Source organism: Dermochelys coriacea, chromosome 1 (assembly GCF_009764565.3).
Source record: "Dermochelys coriacea isolate rDerCor1 chromosome 1, rDerCor1.pri.v4, whole genome shotgun sequence".
Taxonomy (NCBI): domain Eukaryota; kingdom Metazoa; phylum Chordata; order Testudines; family Dermochelyidae; genus Dermochelys; species Dermochelys coriacea.
In genome coordinates, this window is record NC_050068.2 from 176,630,793 (window position 1) to 176,656,338 (window position 25,546).

Genomic DNA, 25,546 nt, shown 5'->3' on the forward strand with positions numbered 1-25,546 from the left:
CAGGTTGACTCCTCCTGTGTTTGACCAGGAGCTGGGAGGATTTGGGGGGAACCCAGTTCTGCCCTCTACTGCGGGTTCCAGCCCAGGGCCGTGTGGAATGCAGTTGTCTAGAGTGGCTCCTGGAACAGCTGTGTGACAGTTACAACTCCCTGGGCTACTTCCCCATGGCCTCCTCCCAACACCTTCTTTATCCTCACCATAGGACCTTCCTCCTGGTGTCTGATAATGCTTGTACACCTCAGTCCTCCAACAGTCCGCATTCTCACTCTCAGCTCCTAGTGCCTCTTGCTCCCAGCTCCTCACACGCACACCACAAACTCAAGTGAGCTCATTTTAAAAACCCAGGTGCCCTCATTATCCTTAATTGATTCTAGCAGCTTCTTGATTGGCTGCAGGTATTCTAATCAGCCTGTCTTAATTGTCTCCAGAAGGTTCCTGATTGTTCTGGAACCTTCCCTGTTACCTTACCCAGGGAAAAGGGACCTACTTAGCCTGGGGCTAATATATCTGCCTTCTATTACTCTCCTCTAGCCATCTAGCCCGACCCTGTCACACACCCTGGTCACACAGTCCATAACCAGAGTCCTTGACTCAGCCCTCTTTGACTTCCTCACTTCTAGTATTTTCTAATGGCAAAATTGATTATTTCAGTCTTAGTCTGCAACATCAAATTGTTGATATGTTGGATTGCTGTTGGGAACTTATTCCTTTGTATGTAGGTAAGAAATCAATTTCTTCTGAGTGATCCAATTCAAAATGAGAATAAATCTAGGCCCAGATTGCAAAGGTAGGTTCCCAAATGTATGCACTTTTTATATTTAGGTCCTTAAATCTGAATTTAAGTATCCAACTTCAGACACCTACATTCAGAAATGTGGACTGCAGTGTGTGAATAACTGATATGTCAATTCACTGGCTGAATCAAAAGGGGAAAAATGTTTTTGTGCTGAACAGAACACTTAGTTTGACCTGAAATAAAATTTTGTATTTTGAATGTTTTTAATCTTTTTCTACTTACATAAAAATGAAATAAAATTCTAAATGAAAAGACATTTTGTTTAGAAAATGTCAGAACAAAACTTTTCAACTTTGGGGCTATTTTCCCCCAATTTTATTTACTTATTTAGTCCAAAACAATTTGAGAAATTCAACATTAATTCATGAAAAGTTTGTCAACATGAATCTGAATTTTTCAGCCAAAACAAGTTTTGGCTGAAAAATTTCACACTGCGGTAGTCCACAGTAGTAAAGATGGCTGTTATTCTACCATTTTTCTGTATACAAAATAAACATTTTTGTAAAATTCCTGTTCTGAACTTTGTTTGCAGTGTTACTGTAGCCATGTTGGTCCCAAGATATTAGAGAGACAAGGTGGGTGAGGCAATATCCTTTATTGGACCAACTTCTGTTAGTGAAAGAGACAAGTTTTTGAGCTTACACAGAGCTCTTCTTCACGTATTACGTCATCCACCTTGTTTCTCTTGTTGTATACTTGTCAAATAAATGAAGTAAATCCAGCATGCTTGCCTTTGAGTTCTTCATGTATTCTACTGCTTTTAGACAGAAGAAGCTTTATTTCCATTATGATGATAAACTAGATGGTAACAACAACCTGTAAAAGACTGTATTTTCCTAGTCCATCATAATCATTCATGCCATGCTTTTTGTTGGTAAACATTATTCATTAATTTTGGAAACAGTGTGTGCAGGCAAGCCTGTCTCATTTGATAATGGGATCTGAATCCAGTGGATTATTGCAGGGGATTTTATCTTGCTGTAATCTGCAGGGTGAAATGTACAAACAGCTGGGAGGATAAGAAGGAGCTGCATTGTAGGTCTGGAATTCCTTGAAACAGAATTTTGGAGTGCTGGAGTTGAGCATCATATCAAAATGAATCTTTTCTGTTTTTCATTGGTAAGTCTACTTGCATGTTATATCTATTGTTTGTTACCATATTACTGGTTTTGTAAACTGAACTGACACATGATCAGAACGAGGACAGAGATTAAAGTTATTGCGTAGAACACTGTACGTTGCATGTATCATACAAAAAGCCCACTTGGGGGGGAAAAAAGAGGGGTGTGTGTGTGTGTGTGTGTATAAAAAGCTGAAGATAGGGAAATATGATTCAATTAAAATAAAATGTAAAGTAAATAAAAGTAGACATTTGGGAGCTTTTGAGGACACACTGTGTGCTGCCTATGATATATGTGAAACTTTGCAGTTTAGAAACTGAACTATTACATGTTGCAAATTTGACTCCAAAAAACTTTGGATGTTTCCTATTTGTTTCTTAATTATGAAATAAATTAGTGCTGTAACTTATTCTGTTGTTTCTGAGATGCTTCAAGAATACTGAGACCCATATTTTCTTGCTTATGAAGTACCACAAAACTTTTTCTAGCATATTTCCCATTAGCAGAGCATTGTCAGTGCACAATCTGAGGCACTAAATTAGTCATATAGCTGCGTTCACTCAAGGATATAGAAGTTGATTTAAATCCTTCCCCTCCTTACCGCCCCACCCCAATGTCTGAGGAGAACTGATCAGAGTTAGCAGGTAGAATCAGATTTGCAAAATCTATGGAGACTCTTTCTCTTTTCAATGGTTTATCTTCCAGCGCGAAGACTGTATAACAATAGTGACAAATCTGTATATTTGCTATATTTCTATAGTACACTACACCTGTCTGCCAGTTTGTCTTCTCCTTTCCAGATATTTTAGTGTATGCACAGAAAGAAAGAAAAAATATTTTAAACTGCATGTGGTGCTTATAGTACTAGTATTAGTGGTTCCATTTGTGTAAATTGTGGTTCCTTTTTGTTAAAGCTACTTCACTGCAGAATGCCCAGCATTTTTCAATTTAAGGATTTATTTCTGCTTTGGGATCTTGAAAATAAAATGCAGCAGATTTTCAGGGTTTTTCTTCCCAGAGCCCCCTCAATGAACAGTAATAACTCTGTCAGAATCCAGTGATGCTTTTGGTCTCAGTTTAATATGAATAACTTTTCTGTTGGTCAAAGTTAACACCTAAATGTATGTGCAAAATGGCAGTTTGGCCATCAAAGAAGCTTGAATTTGTGGCATTATCTAGGACTGTAACTGGCACAGTTACACCAGTCTTTAATCATTCCATTAGAGCAGTAGCTTGCGTTTGAAGTCCAGTTGTTAAGAAACTAGACTACCGCGTGTTGTTGTCAGATGTAAAACAGGTGCACAGCCAAAAAGATGGGACTGTGTGGGTAAAGAGTGGGAGACCGTTTTCCCCCCAATTAAAATGACTTCCCCAACTAGTGCTGCTCTCATTGTGACTCAAACCGAAAATGCAATATAGCCTATAGTGTGAAAGTCACTGTTGCTATAGCTTCTTTATGAAATAGTTCATCTCATTTAAAGTTTGATTCTAAGAAGTTAATCTACATTCTTTGCAGGGTCTCTATATGAGCTATTCTGAATACTGAGATAATCCTTTGAATAGTTGGCAAAACATCTTTTATCATATCAAAAACTGCATTCAGACAATTTATTGGTCATTAATCCAGATATGCCACTTCATAAAAACCAGGTCCATGTGCACTCATCCCTACTTGTCTGATGAAGTGCAATTCCTTGCTAAAATGGGATGGTCTGTCTTGAAAGTGGGTTATTGGTACAAATATATCTACTTTGCCACTTATACCCCAGCATTCAACTGAGTTTTGAAATGGAATATGGCAGTGTGGCAATTGTAGAAAGAAAAGGGCAGTGGCAAATGGGGTTAAGTTGTCAGGAAGAGACAAGTTTTCTCTCGTGAGTCAAGGGGAAAATACGATTAAAGAATAGATTGGATGGGTTTTTTTAATGTTCCTTTCAAAAACTGAAGAAGCATCTTGCTGCATCACCACTAGACGTATGTCATACTGTGGGATTTGTACAGCATTTCACAAAGGTGCTCCCTCTTTTCAGATCTGTTGGTTTATTGGGTTTTTTTTTGTGCTAGAATAGCAAAAAAATGCTTTTTTTAAAAAAAAGATAGAGGATTGACAGATTCTGATGTTGTGCAGATTGGTGACTTCCAAAGCTTTGTTTAAAAAAACCCCACATCTAAGTGGTAAAGCTTCTGGCAATCTGGGCACTGGAGGAAGGGGTGGGAATAATTCCAATCAATAGCTGCCTTCCCTCTCCCCATGAACTCATGGTTTCAGAGGGTAACAGGAGGCACTACTTCCATATCAATGGGAGAAAGCTCTGATGTCACAAAAATTAATTTTGGTAGCTCACCTAATAAATCACAGAATCCGGCAAAGTTGAGGAATAGTTAGACTTTGGGAGGTCTTATCCATCCTTCAGTCAGGGCAGAATTGTTTCCTGCAATATATTCTCAGGAGATTTGTACAGTCCGGTTTTAAATGACAGAAGCAATGGGGCTTGCACTAATTCATGTGCAAGGCTACTAATAGATCCCACTGTTCGCAAAAATTTAATCTTTCTTAATTTTATACCATTGCTTCCAGGAGCTGGAAGGCCTATCAGACTTCCAAAGCAGAAGACTTTAGTTCAAAGGAAGCATCTTTGAACAAAGCTTTAGACACCACCCAAATTCCATGCTTCTAAAATGTCCTTACATTTATGGATGTGCATGAGATGCAGTTTAAGAGTCTAAAGTATTCATGTTCCAAAGAAAAGTTGCAGAATGAGTCGAGCACATCTCCCATAGTATAGCTTAATGGGAAACTGGCTTGTTAGAATGCAGAAAACCATCATGTCCACAGAGACTACTAGTAAAAGCATAAACTCAATCTCCTTTCCCCTCCTGTCTCTGCAGAGTGACCTCTAGCAGTGGAACACCCAGCAAGAGGACAGGGCAGAATTTCAGACATTTCAAAGATGAATACATCCTGTATAAAAAGAAAAGGAGCACTTGTGGCACCTTAGAGACTAACAAATTTATTTGAGCATAAGCTTTCATGAGCTACAGCTCACTTCATCGGATGCATGCAGTGGAAAATACAGTGGGGAGATTTTATATACACAAAGAACATGAAACAATGGGTGTTACCATACACACTGTAATGAAAGTGATCAGGTAAGGTGAGCTATTACCAGCAGGAGAGGAAAAAAAAACTTTTGTAGTCATAATCAAGGTGGGCCATTTACAGCAGTTGACAGGAATGTGTGAGGAACAGTGGGGGGGGGGAAAGGAAATAAACATGGGGAAATAGTTTTACTTTGTGCAATGACACATCCACTCCCAGTCTTTATTCAAGCCCAATGTAATGGTGTCCAGTTTGCAAATTAATTCCAATTCAGCAGTCTCTCGTTGGAGTCTGTTTTTGAAGGTTTTTTTGTTGAAGAATTGTGACTTTTAGATCTGTAAGTGAGTGACCAGAAAGATTGAAGTGTTCTCCGACTGGTTTTTGAATGTTATAATTCTTGACGTCTGATTTGTGTCCATTTATTCTTTTATGTAGAGACTGTCCGGTTTGTCCAATGTACATGGCAGGGGGGCATTGCTGGCACATGCTGGCATATACTACATTGGTAGATGTGCAGGTGAACGATCGAGGGTTAGTATGTGTGAGTTAGTATGCTGTTCAGAGGTGGCTCCTTGTGGCATGCAGTAGTTTAGATCCTTCTAATTAGGCCCTATGATGGTGTCCCCTGAATAGATATATGGACAGAGTTGGCAACGGGCTTTATTGCAAAGATATGTTCCTGGGTTAGTGTTTTTGTTGTGTGGTGTGTGGTTGCTGGTGAGTATTTGTTTCAGATTGGGGGGCTGTCTATAAGCAAGGACTGGCCTGTTTCCCAAGATCTAAACTACTACATGCCACAACATGCCACAACAGTGGTTCCCTTAACCCACCCAGCAACATTGTTAATCTATCCAGCTATACTCTTAGCCCAGCAGAAGAATCTGTCCTATCTACGGGCCTCTCCTTCTGCTGATACAGTTCTGTGGTGACCTAGAATCCTATTTTCGATGTCTCTGACACAAGGAATATTTCCAACACACCTCTGAACAGCATACTAACCCACAGAAACCTAGCTACCAATGCTACAAAAAGAAGGATTCTGGGTGGACTCCTCCTGAAAGTCGAAACAACAGACTGGACTTCTACATAGAGTGCTTCTGCCGATGTGCATGGGCTTAAATTGTGGAAAAGCAGCATCACTTGCCCCATAACCTCAGCCATGCAGAACACAATGCCATCCATAGCCTCAGGAAAAACTCTGACATCATAATCAAAAAGGCTGACAAAGGAAGTGCTGTCGTCATCATGAATAGGTCGGAAAATGAACAAGAGGCTGCTAGGCAGCTCTCCAACACCACTTTCTACAAGACATTACCCTCTGATCCCACTGAGAGTTACCAAAAGAAACTATACCATCTGCTCAAGAAACTCCCTGAAAAAGCACAAGAACGAATCCGCAAAGACACACCCCTAGAATCCCGAGCAGGTATTCTATCTGCAACCCAAGATCCATAAACCTAGAAATCCTGGAAGTCCCATCATCTCAGGCATTGGCACCCTGACAGCAGGATTGTCTGGCTATGTAGACTCCCTCCTCAGGCCCTACGCTACCAGCACTCCCAGCTATCTTCGAGACACCACTGACTTCCTGAGGAAACTACAGTCCATTGGTGATCTTCCTGAAAACACCATCCTATGAAGCCCTCTACACCAACATTCCACACAAAGACGGACTACAAACCGTCAGGAACAGTATCCCCGAGAATGGCAAACCTGGTGGCTGAACTTTGTGACTTTGTCCTCACCCATAACTATTTCACATTTGGGGACAATGTATACCTTCAAATTAGCGGCACTGCTATGGGTACCCGCATGGCCCCACACTATGTCAACATTTTTATGGCTGACTAGAACTGCGCTTCCTCAGCTCTCATCCCCTATGCCCCGACTCTACTTATGCTACATTGATGACATCTTCATAATCTGGACCCATGGAAAAGAAGCCTTTGAGGAATTCCACCAGGATTTCAACAATTTCCATCCCACCATCAACCTCAGCCTGGACCAGTCCACACAAGAGATCCAGCTCCTGGACACTACAGTGCTAATAAGCGATGATCATACAAACACGACCCTATACTGGAAACCTACTGACCGCTGTACTTGCCTACATTCCTCCAGCTTCCATCCAGGGCACACCACACAATCTATTGTCTACAGCCAAGCTCTACAATATAAACACATTTGCTCCAACCCCTCAGACAGAGACAAACACCTACAAGATCTCTGTCAAGCGTTCTTACAACTACAATATCCATCTGCTGAAGAGAAGAAACAGATTGACAGAGCCAGAAGAGTACCCAGAAGTTTCCTACTACAGGACAGGCCCAACAAAGAAAGTAACAGAACGCCACTAGCCGTCACCTTCAGCCCCCAACTAAAACCTCTCCAGCGCATCAAGGATCTACAACCTATCCTGAAGGACGACCCATCACTCTCACAGATCTTGGGAGACAGGCCAGTCCTTGCTTATAGACAGCCCCCCAACCTGAAGCAAATACTCACCAGCAACCACACACTACACAACAAAAACACTAACCCAGGAACCAATCCTTGCAACAAATCCCATTGCCAACTGTGTCCACATATCTATTCAGGGGACACCATCATAGGGCCTAATTAGAAGGATCTAAACTACTACATGCCATAAGGGGCCACCTCTGAACAGCATACTAACCCACAGCATACTAACCCTAGATCGTTCACCTGCACATCTACCAATGTGATATGTGCCAGCAATGCCCCTCTGCCATGTACATTGGCCAAACCGGACAGTCTCTACATAAAAGAATAAATAGATACAAATCAGACATCAAGAATTATAACATTCAAAAACCAGTCGGAGAACACTTCAATCTCTTTGGTCACTCGATTACGGACCTAAAAGTCGCAATTCTTCAAAAAAAAAAAACCCCTTCAAAAACAGACCCCAATGAGAGACTGCTGAATTGGAATTAATTTGCAAACTGGACACCATTACATTGGGCTTGAATAAAGACTGGGAGTGGATGTGTCATTGCACAAAGTAAAACTATTTCCCCATGTTTATTTCCCCCCCATACTGTTCCTCACATGTTCCTGTCAACTGCTGTAAATGGCCTTGATTATGACTACAAAAGTTTTTTTTTTCTCTCCTGCTGGTAATAGCTCAGCTTACCTGATCACTCTTGTTACAGTGTGTATAGCAACACCCATAGTTTCATGTTCTCTGTGTATATAAAACTGTATTTTCCACTGCATGCATCCGATAAAGTGAGCTGTAGCTCACGAAAGCTTATGCTCAAATAAATTTGTTAGTCTCTAAGGTGCCACAAGTCCTCCTTTTTCTTTTTGTGGATACAGGCTAACACAGCTTCTCCTCTGAAATACATCTTTTATGTCACAGACAGCAGCAGGAGTTAATGGGCAGGGAAGTGTCAAGAGGATCAGCTAATCTTCCTCTCCCTAGCCCTGGTGTGGAGGGCACACATTAGAGCTGTCATGGCAGCTGCAGACTAGTTCTGCAGCCTGCCCTCCCATCCACAGGCATGGCCAGTTGAGCTATTCAAGCTGGGCACTGCACTGAGAATGAAGCCAAATAAGATCCCTTGTATGTCTGTCTCTATGTTCCGTATGGTAGCCAGTTAGCGGTAAGTTTTGCTGGTAAAATGTAAAGTTAAATACAGTGGGGCAGTTTAATCATCTTAGTGATTTTTCAGAAACATAGAACTAGTTTTGCATATTATATCACACTTTGATTTGGAGAGGCAGAAGACTGATAACATCATATCCAAATTATTGCATTTGTTCATCATTTTATAAGCTGAAATGTTTTGTAAACAGACCAAGGTTCCTATATGATAGACAAAGTGAAAATGAATATTACCATTATAAAGTGAAGTGATTAATATGCTGCTAATTAAATTAGGTAAAGCTTCAGTACAGTAAAGTAAGAGAGTTTATGGGTAACAGAAATGCCCTAAACATGTAAATGCCTATGTTAATATTGTGATGTCTTTAGAAATGAGTTCAATTTAAAAATACTTCTTTGTGCATGGTAGAACCCCTTGAAAGAGTCAAAGGACTTCTCCAGCAGACTGGAATAGTTTGTTGTCCTTCAGTGCATTGTCCTTCTCATTCACTCCTTGTTCTCATTAGTTGAATTTTGGCCAGCCACTTGTACAGGAACCTATGATTAAACCAAGAGCCGGACAATGAATGGACAGCCCTGCTGGACACTTTTGTTGTTGTTGTTGCGTCTGCCCATACTATGGTGATGGGTGTCATGTGAATAGTAAAGAATCACAGAAAATGCCGCTCCTGATACTGAACAAGGATCTTTCTTGATGTAAACCCCAGAGCTAGAAGGCTCAATAAATCTCTCTGCCTCCCCCCCATAGGAGAAATGAGAAATGCTGGCTATGACACGTTTAATGGACATATAAGAATTTCTCCCCAGTGCAACTCTGCACAGAGTTTTATGTTGTTTGGAGTTTTTGTTTGTGTTCTATTTTTTGGAAGTGATATTAAATGGTGCATATAAATGTATTTATGAACGAGGGGAGAAATTTGACAGGTTATAGCCTGGAGAAAGTAGGTCACCCTGAACTGACCAGTAGTGGACTCTAATTGGGTTGTGAGCTCAAATTCAGCAAAAGGAGTAGGTTCTTACTTGGATTCTAGTAAGGCTCTTGGATTCTAGAAATTCTAGACCCTGTTTGGAATTGATTCTGTGGGACTGGACCTATTAGCAGCTGAGCTAGTGAAGTTAACGCTGTGTATCCTGATAAATCTGTTGTAGAACTGATGGAGCTTATTTTGCTGAACCTAGAGAGAGGCATAAGAGAGCCTGGTGGAGATGACTTTTTGGAACCAGATTTGGAAGCCCTAGATCAAAGTGGAACCTGGTGTTGTGGACTTGGACTGGAGTAGACAGTGAGGAGAGTTACCTCCTAATGCCCACTTGACCTCCAACTGAGACAATACAGATTTGTGTGTGAGTGAGGATTATGTTCTCAATAAGACCTCTGGGCTCCGAACAAGGCATATAAAGGAAGCCATGAGGTTGGCCATGCCCCTTGTAATTTCCTTTTACTGTGTAAATAGATGCTTATCTTGTTTTCCTAAATAAAAACAATTGGTGGTTTCATGTACCCAAGGCTGCCCAGATGCTTGTGAGTGGGAAGAACCACATCCAAAAGTAACCCAAAAGGGGTTAAAATTTATCCTGAGAGTGGATAAGATTTAGGCGGGGGCTTAAGCCAATCACTTTATTTTAGAAAGCATCTTTATACAGCATTGAACCTGGCCCTTAGTACTGCTAATGACACCTGGCAGAACATCACCTAGACTAAGGAAAAAAGTATTATCTCTAAAGCTACTCAGCCTTTGTCTGCATCACTACAGAGCTTCTGTCTAGAATCTTCCCCTCTCTTCCTCACTGGCTTCCCGCTACAGATTATTGAAAGAAAAATTACACATATCCTTATAATCACACATCATGAAATGTTTTGTATACAGGGTTTGGGGTGCGAGCAGATAGAATCCTTGCATGCTTTTCCTCACCTTGTGTGCTCACAGGGCTGGTCACATCCTAGTCCTAGGTGGGTTGTATTCCTTGCAGAGTCCTTATTCCAGTAGTAGTTTGTATCATGTCAGATGTTCTAACCTCAAATTTTCAGGCTCTATTAGAATTACTGTGGTTTAGAGAGGAAAAACTGCTTCTTTCCGAAATAGACACTTTTAAAAATCATTTATTTTAGTACGAGCGGAGTGTGAATGATTTCTGTGTATTCCAGAATCAGATTTCCTTAACCTCAGAAGAGTTCATTTTCCTTTTAGTATGGCCTTTTAAAAAACTATACTGCAATCTAACCAGTGTACAGTCAGCTCTTTGAAGCATCCCTCCTGCTTAGAAAACCCAGCCCTGTTATACATACAAAACAGTTCTAATGTTAGCAAGGGACAAGCTCAGGTGAACTCATTTGCCCTTTAAGCCCACTACTAGCTTTTAGGAATGTAACAAGCACATGTTGTTCTACTTAAGCCATGCGCTACATTCCCAGAATTTATTAACTCATTAGTTCCTGGAATAGAATACTATGTAAAACATAAAGATAACCAAGTATTTAAATGTTTAAAAGATGTTCCCTTAACTTTTAGCTTTGCTTTTCAAGGATGTATTGGCATGAGGCTATTAATGTTCAGTAGATAAGCACAGTACTTCTGACTTATGTGGATGCAAAGAATAATTGACTTGGCTTTGAACTGCTGTATTACCAGCCAATAAAATTGTTCTTCTAATCCCAGGCAGACTTTACCTAAGGCTCAACATGCTTTCTAGTTCCAATCTGTAAAGCTTCTAAACATTAGCAGTATGGCTTCAAATAAACTTCCCAGGGCCGGTCTTACCTAAAATGGCACCCTGGGTGAGGCAGGGGTGGAGTTTGTCTGGGGACGGAGCTGGGGGCAGTGCAGGCCAGGAGGTGGATCGGAGGTGCAGGCAGAGTAGGGAGTGGAGGTGGACCACGGCTGTGAGGTGAACAGGACTTGGGGTTGGAGCCGGGCAGGGGGCTGTTATTGTGACACACTCTTGATGGCGCACCCTCCTGACCACAGTGCCCTGGGCTGTTGCTTACGTCAACCACCCCTAAGGCTGGTCCTGAACCTTCCTTTTGTACCAGAAGAATAAATGCTGCGGTATAGTAATATCCAAGTTTATTTCATAGTATTGGTGTTTAAAACTATGAATTCATTATTAGGGGCCAAATTCTTCTTCCCTTAGTCAATTTATTCCTTGATTAATTCAAATCAGTGGGACAATTCATGGAGTAAATTTCTACTCAACATGAGTAAGGGTGGCAGAAACGAAGCCCTAGGAAAATTGTACAGGGATAATCCTATGTAACCACTGTGAGGCAACGTGTTTTCAGAAAGCACCTTGTGTCTGACTACCATTATGACTATACATAGTTTTGACTGTGAAATGTAACATTTCACTATGGCTGCAGTGCAGAGGAGACAGGAGGATTGAATACAGCCCTATGAAAAACCAGAGCTCACCTTCATTGTGTGCACCATTCCCGGCTTGCCTTCCTGGACGAGTTCTCTATAATAACTGCTGCTGTAGACCACAACGGGCCACAACTGACCTGGAGATCCAAGGTGGGTGAGGTAATATCTCTTATTGGACCAACTTTTGTTGGTGACAGAGACAAGCTTTCAAACTACGCAGGGAAAGGTACTCCCAGTGTCAAAGCAAAATCCATTACTCTGCTAGACACTAACAATCATGGCCTGAATGGAGATGCTGGATTTATGGCTTAATTACAACAATCTGTAACCCACTAACCCCCTTCTTTTTTCGTCTTATGACTGCAGAAATGTTAACAGGCCACTCTGCCTTGAATGGTCCCTTGCAATATGTGCTAAATACTTATGCTAAACAATCTCTTCCACCTTGCATTTTGCTGTGACTATCGGAGTACTTTTCCCAGACCTGAAAAAGAGCTCCATGAGTATGTCTATACAGCAGTGGTTCTCAAACTTTTGTATTGGTGACCCCTTTCACACAGGAAACTATGAGTGCTACTCCCCACCTCCCCTGGCCATAAATTAAAAACAATTTATTTTATATTTAACACTATTATAAATAGTGGAGGTGAAGCAGGGCTTAGGGTTTGAGGCTGACAGCTCGCGATCCCCCAGGTAATAACCTTGCGACACCCTGAGGGTCACGAACCCCAGTTTGAGAACCCCTGACTTGGGGTGATGGGGCTTGAGCTGCAGGGCTGTTTCATTGCTATGTAGACTTCTGGGCTTGGGCTGGAGCCCAGACTATAGGAACCTGCAAGGTAGGAGGGTCCCAGAGCCTGGGCCCCAGCCTGAGCTTGGAAGTCTACACAGCAATGAAACATCCCCACAGCCCAAGTGCTGCAAGCCTGAGTTGGCTGGCACGGGCCAGCCACAGGTTTTTCTTTGCTGTGTAGACATATCCTCAGTGGCTCGAAAGCTTGACTCTCTCTCACCAACAGAAGTTAATCCAATAAAAGATATTACCTTACTCACCTTGTCTCTTTAGTATCCTGGGACCAACACAGCTACAACTACACTGCATACTAGAGATCCAAGGATGTCTCAACTTGCTCAAAATATTTAGAAGCAATAAATGAAAGCAACCTCAGCAGGCACCAGTGCAGGTCACTTTTACTTCTGAGCAGGGAAAGACTAGATTGCCCACCACTAGAATGACAAGCATTGAAGGGTTGATTATTAAAATGTCTAGATGCCTAAAAGTCTATGGAACAAAAAAAGAACACAGAGAGATGGCAGATGGAATAATTGCATTAAAGGTAGCAATTTCACAACATCTTCTCTGAAACAAAATCAGAATGATGTAAAAACAGGTCTACTATAAAAAAAGTGTGTTAGTAATTGCTATCAGAGAAACTGGAGATTGATGAAAAAGAGGGCTAGCCCATGAGAGAGAGAAGATCCTTAGTAAGAATCCCTGGCAAGAACAAGCCAGTGAACAAGAACAATGAATATACTATGATCCTCATAGCATTGAACTTGCAATAGTCATAAGTCATTTTTAACTTCTGAAAGAAGTGGGGGAAAAAAGGTGGTGTCCATAAGGAGGTCAAGTGTAATTTCCGGACTGGAGGTCTATTGTTCTATTAAGAAAAAATATTCATTGTTGAAAATATGAAGACTTTAATTTTATTGTCAATGAAGTGGACAGCCATTTCTAACAATATTTTATTATATCTAGAACAATAACATGCCATTGAGACATAGCTAACTGCCTTGCTTTGGAGTACACTGGGAAATCTGACCACTGGACTTTATATGTGTAAAGGGATGTGAGGATAGCTACATGCTGTTGTTGTTGTTTTTATCTTGTTAGGTTTGGCTTACTGTTGAAAGTTCATTTGCTGATCATTTGATTGTGACTGAATAATCACAGATACATCTGTTGGCAATTTTCATCTTCACTGTGTGTATATGAAACCTTGCAGTACTTACTCAAAGGAACAGAGTTCACATTCTTAAGCGCAAGAACAGTATTTGGTTTTGCCAACTCTTACAATTTTGTTGTTGACTCTCAACTATTGGATGTTTATCTTAAAGCTCTACATCCTGGTATCATCGGATTTTGTGACAATCTCAATTTATATTCAAAACCAAAAATGTGTCTAGCCCTGATAATTTCAGAAATAAGCTTGAAAATGTGAAATCTAAAGGCTCAAAAGTAAGGATGCAAATATATTTTTTTTAAAAAATCTTGGTTTTTAAGCCAACCTCATGATTTTCTAGGGGTCTGACCTATGATTGTTGAATGCTTGGGGTTTGCAAGGTACAGAAAAGGGCAACAAAAATTATTAGGGGTATGGAACAGCTTCTGTATGAGGAGAAATTAAGAAGACTGAGATTTTTCAGCTCAGAAAAGACACGACTAATGGGGTTGGTGGTGGTGGTAGTGGGCGGGAGAGATATGATAGACCGTTATAAAATCATGATTGGTGTGGAGAAAGTAATAATGAAGTATTATTTACTCCTACTCATAACACAAGAACTAGGGGTCACCAAATGAAATTAATAGGCAGCAGGTTTAAAACAAACAAAAGGAAGTATTTTTTCACACAATGTACAGTCAACCTGTGGAACTCCTTGCCAGAGGATGTTGTGAAGGCCAAGACTATAACAGGGTTAAAAAAAGAACTAAGTAAATTAATGGAGGATAGGTTCATCAATGGCTGTGGGCAGGGATGCTGTCCCTAGCCTCTGTTTGCCAGAAGCTGGGAATGGTGACAGTGGATGGATCACTTGATGATTCCCTGGTCTGTTCATTCCTTCTGGGGCACTTGGCATTTGCCACTGTCAGAAGACAGGATACTGGTCTAGATGGAGGTTTGGTCTGACCCAGTATGGCTGTTTTTATGTTGAATGCTTGGGTTTGGCAATACATTTTATTTTTCCCTTCAAAGAAAGCACTTAGCCTTCTTCAGTAAAGGCCTATATCAGAATCCCCTTCCCTCTGTCTTTGTTCACCACTCTTTTCTGATAAATGAAAGAGAAATCTCTTTGCTTTTTTAAAATTCAGTATAATGGTTGTTGATCGTTTTAAAATGGGAATTTCTGCTCAACCCTTTGCTTCATTTCCAGCTGTGGAACCTGGTATTCAGTTTCCTCAGTGTCATGATCTGGGAAGCAAGTTCCAGTGTCCAGACATCATTTATTTTAAATTTGTTTATATGCCACACAAAAAAAAAGTAATGGAAGTTTTGAAAGATGGTGTTCACCCTGGAGAAGCTCTGTGCTTTCACTGTATTTTATCCATCATAAAAGCTTCTGGCTTTCTTTTTCTGAGTGCATGTATATAAATGTACAGCTAATGATATGTGCATCTCTGTATTTCAGGAAGGCTCCATGGACAGCTTGTATGAACCAGTCCAAGAGCACCAAGACCCCAACGAGACCGTTAGCATCAGCAGCAGAGCTAGCACTCCACTGAGCACCTATGTGAAATGTGGACCTCCAGACAGATCTCTGTCTTTGGTGAGTGAAAATAAATGAAGTGCCCCATACACTTTCCTCCAAACCATTATTTTTCTTGTCTGAGCTTTCCAACAGAGCCAGCATTGTTGTCTCAGCCTCAAATTTTAAATATCTACAGTCATTGGAACCTACCAACATCCTACTAAGGTTTTTCTTAGACCTTCGTGCTTGTGAGATTGATGAAAAGAGTGCTGTCCAGTCTTACGAATAGGACCCTAAAAACAGGTCCTGGGCTCTGTAGCACTTTGGACATGATCCAAATCCATATAAGTCAATGGGAGTTCTTCCATGGATGTCAATGAACCCTTTATAATTAAGTATCCATTAAATAGAAGGACATACAGTATAACCACAAACTAAAACCATATAAGAAGAGAGATTGAGAGGGGTCTGTGGAAAAATTATTTTATGGGCAAAGTATGTGATTCCCATTTAGTAGTTAAAATAATTAAAGGGGGAAGGAACTATATGGTAAAATGAAAGGATTCACTATATGATTAAAATGGAGAGCAGCAAGTTGAACATAAAAGGATTCCCTAAAAGAATGCTAAAGGAGGAAAAAAACCAAAAATTAACCCATTAACAAGGCTATGTTTCTAACATATAGCATATTAAAATATGTACATTGGAATGAGTACAGATTCATATAAAGATCACGTGAGAAGTTTGCTACAATCTTTGAGTTTTTTACTGTGTATTTCCAAAAGCACAGACCAGCAGTGAACTAAGGAACAGACTGTAGCAGTATTTGGATTTCAATATAAGAATCACATGGTTAGAGTTGGCCACAACATTTCCATTAAAATGTCAATGGAAAATGACTTAATGGAGATTTTCACACACACACACACACACACACACACACAATCTGTTTTCATCAGCATTTTCCAGGTTTTCCAAAACCCTAAAAAAAAAAAAAAATAAACCCGAAGAAAAATTTGAGCAAAAACGGAAAAAAAAAGTTGAAATTTTTATAGGGGGGAAATAATTTCTCAACCAGCTTTACGTATGGAACATTGATTTGCAAAGTCAGAAATGTTGGTATGTTAAGGAAGTCTTTTGGGATTGCAAATTAGCATGAGGTGTAAATAACAAGAAAAAACTAATACAAACTATGACTTTGGCAATGCAGAGAGGAGAGAGATAATAATAACAAAATTGGAATTAGGCTCACTTATTTATGTCCCTATTTATGTTCCTTCTAAAGTAGCTGCATTTATTAATGCTGTAAATTGGAAAACAGAAAATAGAACAGAGTGGGAAAAAATTCAGGTTCTTTTTGTGTAAGATTAGTGATTTTTATAGTTTAAGCGTAGGAAAGAATCAGGTTAATATTCCCACTCTTGCGTTGTGGATAGAGTAGTTGTTTCTCTCCACCCCAAAGGTAGCTCCATTTTGGACAGGTTGACTAGTTAGTAAAGCATTCTTGGGAACACTAGGGATGAAAGACATGAGGTAAATGTAAACTGTTGCTATATATTTAAAATCAGGGTGACTGTAACCAGAGGCTTTCTGAAAATCAGCAAAGCCACCAAATCTATTACCAGACCTGGATTATCTCTCCAATAAGCGCACATGCAGTAAACTATTTGCACAATGCTTGGCTGTAAGATTAAAATAAATATGTTGACTGTGTCCAGTATGAATCAACAGATGTTGTTTTCAAACTGTGCATGACATTAATATGAATATATTTCAGTTGCCTCTTGAAATTCGGATCACTGTGCTACTGTGTGCGGCCAAGATTGAAGTCACAACAAAGTACATGATCCTACAAAGAGTTAATCCTGCATGTATCCTACCTATCATTTTGACAGTGGGATTAGCATGAGAATTTGCAAGACTGGGCCTGAGGTTAGCAGTGATGTACGAATTGTGGAGACAGATTAGCCAGACTTAGTCTGTGAACCTATGGTTAGCATTGCAGTAGCCACTCTTCTCCACTCCCACCCCACCTGGATCCATCTTCCATTCTTCTTCTCTTCTTTCTTGTTATCAACCTCAGCCCAGATTCTCTTCTAATTAAAATGAATTAGTGGTACTTTTCTCCCTTCATCCTGGTTTCTTCCAGACATTTGCATTGCACCTGATAATTATGTGAAGGCAGAATGGCTCCAGTTTCACAGAGGGTCAACACCAGAAAATGCAGAAGGCGGTTGTTTACTGATAAAACCCATGACTCAATACCTTTTTAATCATTATAAGGACCACAGGCCACTTGCAGCCTTAGTCCTGTTTTTCCACCTGACCAGCTGAGGAGAGTCACCCCATCCCACTCCAGCTAGGGGATGCCAGCAGCAGTCAAAGAAGATTTAACCACATAATGACTCAAAGAGGAACCATTCCCTAATTGACTATCCAGTCTACCAACAAGTCATTATGCTTCCTGTACAACCAACCACTCGACCATCAGAGGCTGTGAGATGATGCAGCTTGTTGTTGTTTGTATTCCAGTAGTGCCCAGAGGCCTAACCAAGTTTTGGGTTTGATGGCACTAGGCACTGTACAAAGCTAAAGTAAGAGACAGTCCCTGCCTCGTGGGTTAAAAACACAAAACAAAGGGTTGGAGAAGGACATAACGTGTCAACAGAGCAAACAAGAGGGATTGTTTGCAAGTGCCAAGTATAGCTCATGATTATTTTTTAAATAATTTGGGGGTAGATTTTAGAGGTTTGGATATTTTGATTATATTTGTACGAATTTAGTATTTAGGGCAGGAAAGGTGAGGAAGGAAGGCATGAAGGGATTAGCTAAAAGAGAAGGTAAAGAAAGGCAGGGGAAGCATGGCTGCAAGCAGAAGCCATAGAAACAGATGGGGTGTTTTGGTGTTTGTGCGGGAGGGGACACCTAGGTAATGCCACAGGTATCATTGAGAAAGGAAGCAATTTTTCAGTGACCATCTTGTTAATATTTGGGAGTACATTCCTTGCTAGGGACTGAAGACGGGTGGAACCTAACTGTACAGAGGAATTTTCCTTTGCAAAGGGAGGCTTAGGTTTATCCAGACTTTCCATAACAGTGAAGCCTGGCACTGGTGAATATGCTGTCATTCTTTCCGCTGCTCTTTGTTTCTTATAAAGTGCCTTTTTTAAAGAGTAAAAGTAGACTTGCATGTGTTTTTAAAACCTATGGCTATTGAGAAAAGCCTTTACATTTCTGCTTTAAAAAGGAGTCCTTGAAATGTAAACACACTAAATAAATTGTTTGGATTTTTTTTTCTTTCCCAAATAATATGTTGCCTTTTTTAATCCTTCAAGGTTGATACATTATTGGTATAATATATCATCAGAGCTATGACAAACATTTCTACTTAGTATTAATGTGTTTTGGTAACAATGCTCTCCCAATCATAAACACTATTTATCTCTGGCTTTGCAAAATAAATTGTGTTTAGAAAATCCACTCAAAGAATAAAGAGAAGTCAGAGCTACTTGTGTGCAAGGAGGGAGAGGGCTGCTTTCATTTAGGGTTTATGCCAGCATAAACCTTTGCATAAGTAGCTTGTGGCAAAAATCTACTGGGTGATGACACTGCAAAGCAGATTTACTTATGCTGGTGGAGGGATATAAGGATCAGTACTCTCTGTACAAAGGACAGTGCTGGTTTGACAGATGGAGTGGCCAGAGCACTAAGAAGTGCATTTTTGGAATTCCTCCTTGTCAGGGCTCCACAGGAGCTCTGCCAATGAAAACTGCTTCTATTCCTGGTGAATGGAACATAATAGTAGTATCCTCACCACCACAGGTGAATTACCTTTGAGGTGAACGGGGCTTGGCAGGCACAAGGAGGTGTAATTTACACATCCCTCTGGCAGTTCTGCTGAATTTGACCCAAAGTGTTTCTTTCACTGTTCTTGTGATTTCATTTATCTTCCCAGGAGATTCATTAGACAGCATGCCTGTAGTAATATGTATATATTCATATAGAAATGCCATACAGATTATGAAGGACCTGATCTTTTGAGGTACTGAGCTCCCATGAAATGAAAGCAGTTAAAGGAACTCAACTTCTCACAGGATTGGACCCTAAATTAGCTATTTGGGTGTTCGGTGCACATGTCCAGAAGAAGCATAGCTGTGAGGTAAGATGCTGAGCATCCAGATGTTACAATTAAGTTTCCACTTTTGGCCTCTGAATGAAACAAGTGTGGTGGTTGAGGGAGTAATAATGCCTTTTGAATATTATAGGATCCTGTCCATGGAGTCTGCCTATGAAAATAATATAGTTATGAAGGTCTGTTTTTATTCCCAATGCCCTTCTACTACTATTAATTTATATTGTATAGGACAGAGTTTCCTCAACATTTTCAGGTTGGCAACCCCTTATTCGAGGTAAACTTTTTTTTTGACCTTCTTATGTTTTCTATACAAGTCAGAATAAAAAATGTATCAAAGATAACAATAAGCGTAAACATAACCTACATGTGTTTTGAGAAGTTGATGGAGAATACTTGTTCTTGAAGAGTACGGGTGTATGTGGGGAAGAGGGGGTCAAAATTTTCTTTGCTTTAGATTGGAAAAATATTTTCAATGCCCCATTGGTTGAGAAACACTGCTATCAGATAACATTACCATTGAACATAAGTAAAAACAGATCCCTGGAGACTGAAATCCTCTGTGTGTATGCCCAAAACAGATGGACACAGAATAGAAACCTTTTATCTGAAAAAGGCATAGAAATCTATTGACATTACAGAGTACAGCAAAGGCAAAAATGCAAGCTTCCCCTGTCTACCCTGTCAATGCACTTCAGCCTTGACCAGATGGAACCACTTCTAGCACTAAGGTCATATCTACTCTAGAAAATGTTTAAATGTGACTGTGAAACATAGCTGTAGCCTAACCAGAGAAGAATCTAATTAATCAGATTCTAATAAACTTAATATAATATTGTTGATTTATGTGCATGACCAGCAAAAATAATATGTACGCAAGAGAACCAAGTTTTAGATGAGGCTTTATCTGCCAGTGTCTGCAAATAAATGGCTCTTTAAGACGGCTCTGGCATTTCATTTTTTGCCTCTACTGAAAAGAGAAAAAAAAAGTTTGATCACAACCATGTTACACAACCCTCTTTAAACATGATTATTCTTGTAATTAATAATATTTCTGTCTCCATGTTCATTCAGTCCCTTCCCACTCACCTGAGCCTATTAGCCATGGTACTAATTAGTGACAACCATTCTACTGTTTTTGGTCATATTGATACTTATGTTCTAGGAGGTGAACTTTGCAAAGAAAATTCAAAATTAAAATTACTTTTCCTCATAAGTTTGTGCCCACCTATAACATTGTAACATGTATGATATATAAACCCTTAGTGTCATGAGGACACCTAACAGAGCTTATCCGTTAGATGGTACATCTATAGAGACAGAGTCACAACATCAAACTCTGTATTGAAACATTACAAACCACAAGAGTGAGAATTAAAGGATAGTGTGACAGTTTAACCTCTTCTGCCCTCTTCTCTTTCTCCCCTCCTGCCCCTTGATTCAGTGGGATTAAATCAGGCTGTCTTCATTATTTGACTAAATGAAAATAATCAACCTTCCTGACATAAAACTTTTGACTGAACAAGACTAGAGAAACAGATGGGATTTACAGTTCATGTACATTAGAAAATCCAAGATTTTAATCTGCAGAAACTGCACCAAAACATTGTGCACATTGCTTAGTGGGGTTTTTACAGCACACATAGATTGTCCACAAAAATCCATGCACAACAGTAATCAGAATAATCCACCATTTCAGCTCTCACCCACCCCTGTCACATATTTCAGTTTCCCTAAATGGAATATTTTAGAGCTGATTCACTTATATTTCACCCCATTAAAATTCGGCAAAGATTAAAAAAAACCCTGCTAAATCAGTTAAAAAACTGCATAGTCACCAAGTATTAATGAGACACTTAAACAGATTGTTGTGGGGGTTGTTTTGTTTTGTTTTTTAAGGAATATTCAGTTCAGTAGTTAACTAAAAATAATGGCTGAATGCTGTGTCACTGTGTTGGCTGCAGGATCAACATGGTTATTTATAAAATAGTCTCTGGAAATGGAAACTGAGATTAGTGATGACGATTTAACTGTAAGGCCTGTGGAAAAAATGCAGCTAAGGCCTATGTGCTATGTGTAATTTTATTTGCTATTTCTAGCATGTGAGTTACTCATCTTACAATTTATATGCAGCCATTAAGATTATTAACTGAGCCCATTTGTACTTCTCCCGCATTTTAAATTACATCACTCAGTTCCATTCTACGGGGTGCTCCCCTAAGCTTGATAACTTCTGAGCATTTTTACCTCTCTAGTGCCTTGGTTCAGGAGTCCATCTTTATTCAGCAATGCACGTGCTTAACTGCATTGCTGAATAGGGAGGGATTTGTGAATGTACTTAAGTGCTATGCTGAATTGGGGCCTAGCAGAGCCCACATTATGTGTTATCCCTGCATGAACCCTCTTAAAAAGAGATGACCTGGAGTCAAAGTGTTGCTATTTGAGGGACCACCTCTCTCCGTACATTACCATACTGCTGCAGCTGTGGCCAGAAGAAGAGCTCCATCTTGATGCCCTTCACTTTAAAAGATGAGGACTGGTGGTAGAGCATTCTTCCTGAGAGGCTCTTCAGCTGTGGAAAAAGATTCCCCTTTTGGTATGAAACAGACCCTCTGGGAACACTGCAAGATGCATCTATTTGCACAGCTTGCTACAAAGGTGGGCATGAGACAGGAATCAGTTTTGTAGAAGGAGGGGAGTATTGTGTTCAGCTGGTTCTGTTTTTGTAATCTATGGCAGGTGTGCCTAGAGCCTTTGATGGGCACATCTTTTCTCTTTTGTATAAAGCTAAATACATTTAAAAAGTCACCTGAACCTTGTAATAGTTAACTCCTGCCCCCCTTGCCTTTTTTAAACACTGCATAATTCTTTTCTTGTGGGAGTCTTGTCTGCCATAATAAGTGTTATAACTGTAGTTGTGCTGCCACATTCTGCCCCAGATATGGAACTGTTGTGGCAAAACTTGTGGAGTTCCTCTGCTAATTGAAGCCATGTAGTGGTGTTTCAGGGGAAAGAGTTAGGGGCATATACCCATGCTTGCTTCCTTCACAAACTTCTAAAGACCTACCCAGCCTGTGAAGCATTCTGACTAGAATGCTCCCACATCGTTCTGTGTTCATGTTGTATTGTGTTATGCTCCATTGTACCTGCTGTGTCTTTCAACTGTAAGTTTGTTAGGGGAATGGCCTGTTAACTGTGTTTGCCGACTGCACAGCACTGGGTGCTGCAGCAATAAGAAGAACTAAAAATTTTTCAGTGTTATTTTGCATGTGTATGAATGGCAAACGTTAAGGGGGCCTGAATGTCACTTACTGAGTTTCTTTTTCAGAAATGGTATCTGGCCACTGATAGGTAACTGAGGTTAAAGTGGGAGGGGATCATAATGGGTATCTTATCAGTAGGACCCTACCAAATTCACAGCCCACTTTGGTCAATTTCATTCTCATGGGATTTTAAAAATGTAAATTTCATGATTTCAGCTATTTAAATGTGAAATTTCACAGTGTTGTAATTGTAAGGGTCCTGATTGAAAAAGGAGTTGTGGGGGTTTCCAATGTTATTGTAGGGGTGTTGTGATACTGCTACCCTTACTTCTGTGCTGCTCCTGGTGGCGGTGCTGCCTTCAGAGCTGGGCAGCTGGAGAACGGCAGCTGCTGGCCGGGAGCCCAGCTCTGAAGGCAGCAACGCAGAAGTGGCATGGTATGGTATTGCCACTCTTACTTCTGTGCTGCTGGTGGCAGGGTGCTGCCTTCAGAGTTGGGCGTCTGGCCAACAGCCACCACTCTCCAGCCATTCAGCTCTGGAGGCAGTACAGAAGTAAGGGTGGCAATACTGCAACCCCCCTAAAATAACCTTGCAATCCCCATGCAACTCCGTTTTGGGTCAGAACCCCCAATTTGAGAAATGCTGGTTTCCCCCATGAAATCTGTATAATATAGGGTAAAAGCCCACAAAAGACCAGATTTCACGGTCCGTGACACATTTTTCACGGCCATGAATTTGGTAGGGCCCTACTTATTAGTGATGAATCTGTTGTTCCGTATTACCAGTACCTTACATAGCTTAGTGTCTTACTGTCATACCTGATCAGCTGATTTATTTCTTAAGCCCTTTGAGAATGTTTTCATCACAAAGACTTTTTTCATATATTTTCTGTCAGCTCGCAATTGTCAAGAATCTCTAGAGTTCCACATGTTCGTCAGCTACTGACCATGATATGATAGACTGCCCAGTATATCAGAAAAGTGCCAAATAACTTATCAGTCTTTCAAAATTATTGCCAGCACAATCACAATTTATCATTATACCTTCATTAATCTGCAATATTATAATTGGCATTGGATTTCAGAGGCACTGGGGAGAGAGCTAGTTGCCTAACTTGATCACCACTCTCATCACAACTATAGAGGAATCAAGCTGTGCCAGGTATTTGTTAACTAGTAAGCATCAGAGGAAACCCCCCCTTTTTAAAAATTCAATGGTTATAATGTCCTCCTTTCAGAGTTATTTAATGAAAGCATATAAGCAAGGGCTTTATTCATAACAAATTGCTTTGAGCTCATGTGTGCGAGGAATTTATGTACAAAATACATCAGCAGTGTTCTATACTCTCAGGGAGGACTGTACTTACTAGCCATGAATATTTCTGCATTTACAGGAATACACATTACAGCTTTTTTATAATACTGATTTAATTTATATAGTAAATAAAAATTTGAGGCAGATATTATATTTTTATCTTCAAATTTGTTTGTAGGAATTTTAAATGTGACTGTGTTTTGAAAAGGGACTGTAAAAGGTGACACCACGCAGTTTCCTACTGGCTCTCTCAAAGACTTCTACATTGTATTTGCTTCATTTGCAAGTGAAAATATGCTGTTTCTAATTGCCAACCCTGCAAACTCTGGAATTGAAAATCAAGTTGTGTTCTTTGTGCTTCATATATCACCAATAATAAAGATTCTGCAATTAGAATATAGCCAGAAATCTTGCTCATATGCTGGTGAAAATCCAGCTCCCTTCCACAGCTGCATTGATTTTGCAGTGCAAACAATAATTATTTATTTTTGTGCCTAAAGTAAGCCAGTCTGACTCAGCCATGACAAGAAGCAGGTCTGTTCAGTAAGAAGGTACAATTTTTATATGGTCTTTTGCAGACCACTACCATACTTTAAGATAAGTTAAGAACCAGACTGACCATATCACAATCAATGGCAAATGGTGACGCTCACTGACAGATGTGAAAGTGAGAAGGGTGCAGATGTTGGCAGTGACCACCACCTTGTGGCAGCCTCCATCAAGCTAAAACTGAGACGTGTGGGCCCACCAAACAAGGGACATAGACGTTATGAAATTGACAAGCTAAAGTCCCCTGAAATACAGAAAGCCTTTGTTCTGCAATTAAAGAACAGGTTTCAAGCACTTGCAGACCTTGATGAAGAGAAGGGGAATGCGGATGAGGAGATCAACAAGAAGTGGGACAAAGTAACAGCAATTTATAAACAGAGCAGTGAAGCCTAGCTTCAGGCAGAAGAGAAAGAAGGAGTGGATTACACCCAGCACATGGAACACCATAAAAACCAGACGAGCCCTGAAGAAAAAAGTTTTAGACACAAAATCCCAGAAGCTAAAGGACAAATACGAGCAGCATAGCAAGGCATACCGGGAGGTCAAACGCCTTATGAGGGCAGACAAACGGCATTATATTGATAATCTGTTAACACAAGCAGAGGGTGCCACTGCTCGTGGTGAAAAAGGAACTGTCTACAAGATGACGTGGATTATCAGTGGTAAACGGCAGACACCAACAAATACTCTCATCAGGAACAAACAACACCACCTATTAACAACTGAAAAAGAACGAGAAATGTGCTGGACAGAGCTTTTCAAAGAATTGCTGAACAGGGAGCCACCTAAAGAGGAAGCAAACACCCAGG

General features: G+C 40.3%; 1 protein-coding gene across 1 annotated transcript in view; it reads left to right on the forward strand.

Moving 5' to 3' along the window:
* The first annotated feature begins 1,794 nt into the window (after positions 1-1,794).
* Positions 1,795-25,546, forward strand: part of SAMSN1 (SAM domain, SH3 domain and nuclear localization signals 1) — a 126,309-nt gene continuing 102,557 nt past the window's right edge. Inside the window, exons 1-2 of the mRNA XM_038387584.2 lie at positions 1,795-1,915; positions 15,419-15,556. Coding sequence (XP_038243512.1) covers positions 1,892-1,915; positions 15,419-15,556 — 162 coding nt within the window. The 5' untranslated portion in view covers positions 1,795-1,891. The remainder of the gene's footprint in view (positions 1,916-15,418; positions 15,557-25,546) is intronic.